General features: G+C 59.0%; 1 protein-coding gene across 1 annotated transcript in view; it reads right to left on the bottom strand.

The window, feature by feature from the left end:
* AJAP1 (adherens junctions associated protein 1) overlaps positions 1-441 on the bottom strand; it is a 39,321-nt gene extending 38,880 nt beyond the window's left edge. Inside the window, exon 1 of the mRNA XM_017743987.1 lies at positions 191-441. Coding sequence (XP_017599476.1) covers positions 191-378 — 188 coding nt within the window. The 5' untranslated portion in view covers positions 379-441. The remainder of the gene's footprint in view (positions 1-190) is intronic.
* Between the last annotated feature and the right edge of the window lie 964 nt (positions 442-1,405).

The following is a 1,405-nucleotide window of genomic DNA, read 5'->3' as shown; positions in this document are numbered from 1 at the left end:
CAGCGGGCTCCACCAGCCGGCCGAGCGGGCATCCTGCTCCCGGAGCGGGCGTCCTGCTCCCGAGCCAACCCTGGGAGAGTTTCCATCCTGATCTGCACAGCTGGCCCGCAGGTACAGTGTCGGGGCCCGGGGAGGGCGGTTCGGGCCAGCGGGAGCGCGGATCCGCCACCGCCGCCTCGGGCCCCCGCACCGAGAGATACGCAGCCACCACCTAATTCCCTTCGGCTGGAAGTGCCTTTCGTGCTCCGTGCTCGCCCAAAGACAGCCGAGCACAAAGGGGAGCTTGCGGGGAGAGGCGCTGGTTATTTTGGGAGGTGTTTCATCAGAGCCTGATGCGTTTTCTCTCTTTCCGGGGGTGCTGCCAGTAAGGAGCGACATTATTCCTGGTGTACTGTAAGAAAAGTGTGTCTCTCAAAAGCCGAGCTGCTTTTCTGTTCAGCTGCTGCAATAAAAGAAGTTTTTGTATGCATTTGGGGACACATTCTTCAAAGCTGCTCCTGGCTACAAGCGAGGAGCAGAACCGTGGTGCCCAGAGCCAGCGCTGCCGGGGTGTCCCTCACGGGGACAAACCACCTGCAAGGAAGGGGCACGTCAGTGACCACGGCTCACTCGGCTCTGAACAGCCACAGCGGAAAGCAAGGCTTGTGGAGAGATGAGTCTCTCTGCTGCCTTTTTGACTCACTGGGTTTCTTTTCTGCCTCCAGAGAAACTTACTCTCCGGAGAGAAGAAGCCTCCTGTGAACAGGGCAGCTGGATGGAAGGTCAGCGCTGTCCCTTGGACGCCTTGCCAGCCCCTGCTCCTCACGTGCGCTCCCGCTGGATCGGCTCCAGCTGCCGCTAGAAGTGCTGTAGCTCAGCATCCAAATCCCCACGTTCCTTGGAGCTGGATTCCTGGTCAGAAGGAACCTCATGTGGGAAGGATGAAATCTCGGGGGTTGAACTGCGGACCAGCTTATCCTGGGACGTGGCAGCTGCCCGGGGAACAAAGTCTTCCATCCCAGCCCAGGCAGATCCAGGGCTACAAAAGTACCTAAATAATGGCCGAGCTGTGTTTGGTTTTCACTAAGTACGATCCTCACTTCTTGGGGTGGTTAGGGCTTGGTTCCCCCACCAAAGGAATCCCACCTTCGGTGGTGCCACAAAGCCGATGCTGTCCCCTCCCCACCTCCTGGAGCGAGCCTCTTACAAACGGGCTGTGGCTCTGTCCAGTCTGCCTCCGGAAGGGAAGGAGCCTCGAGCCCCGGCGTGTTCATTACAAACAATCCCAGGATTGTACTCACAGTGCTCTCAGCTGCTGATTACGGCAGCTGCGGCACAGACAGGTAACAAAACCCGGGGTTCACCTGGGCACACCTGCCTGGGGGCTGCATGTGCAGGGACCTGGACGAGAAAGCTCAGCTTTACT

This window comes from Corvus brachyrhynchos, unplaced genomic scaffold (assembly GCF_000691975.1).
Source record: "Corvus brachyrhynchos isolate BGI_N302 unplaced genomic scaffold, ASM69197v1 scaffold68, whole genome shotgun sequence".
In the NCBI taxonomy this organism is placed as follows: domain Eukaryota; kingdom Metazoa; phylum Chordata; class Aves; order Passeriformes; family Corvidae; genus Corvus; species Corvus brachyrhynchos.
The sequence above is the reverse complement of the archived record's forward strand: the minus strand, read 5'-3'. Positions and strand labels throughout refer to the sequence as shown.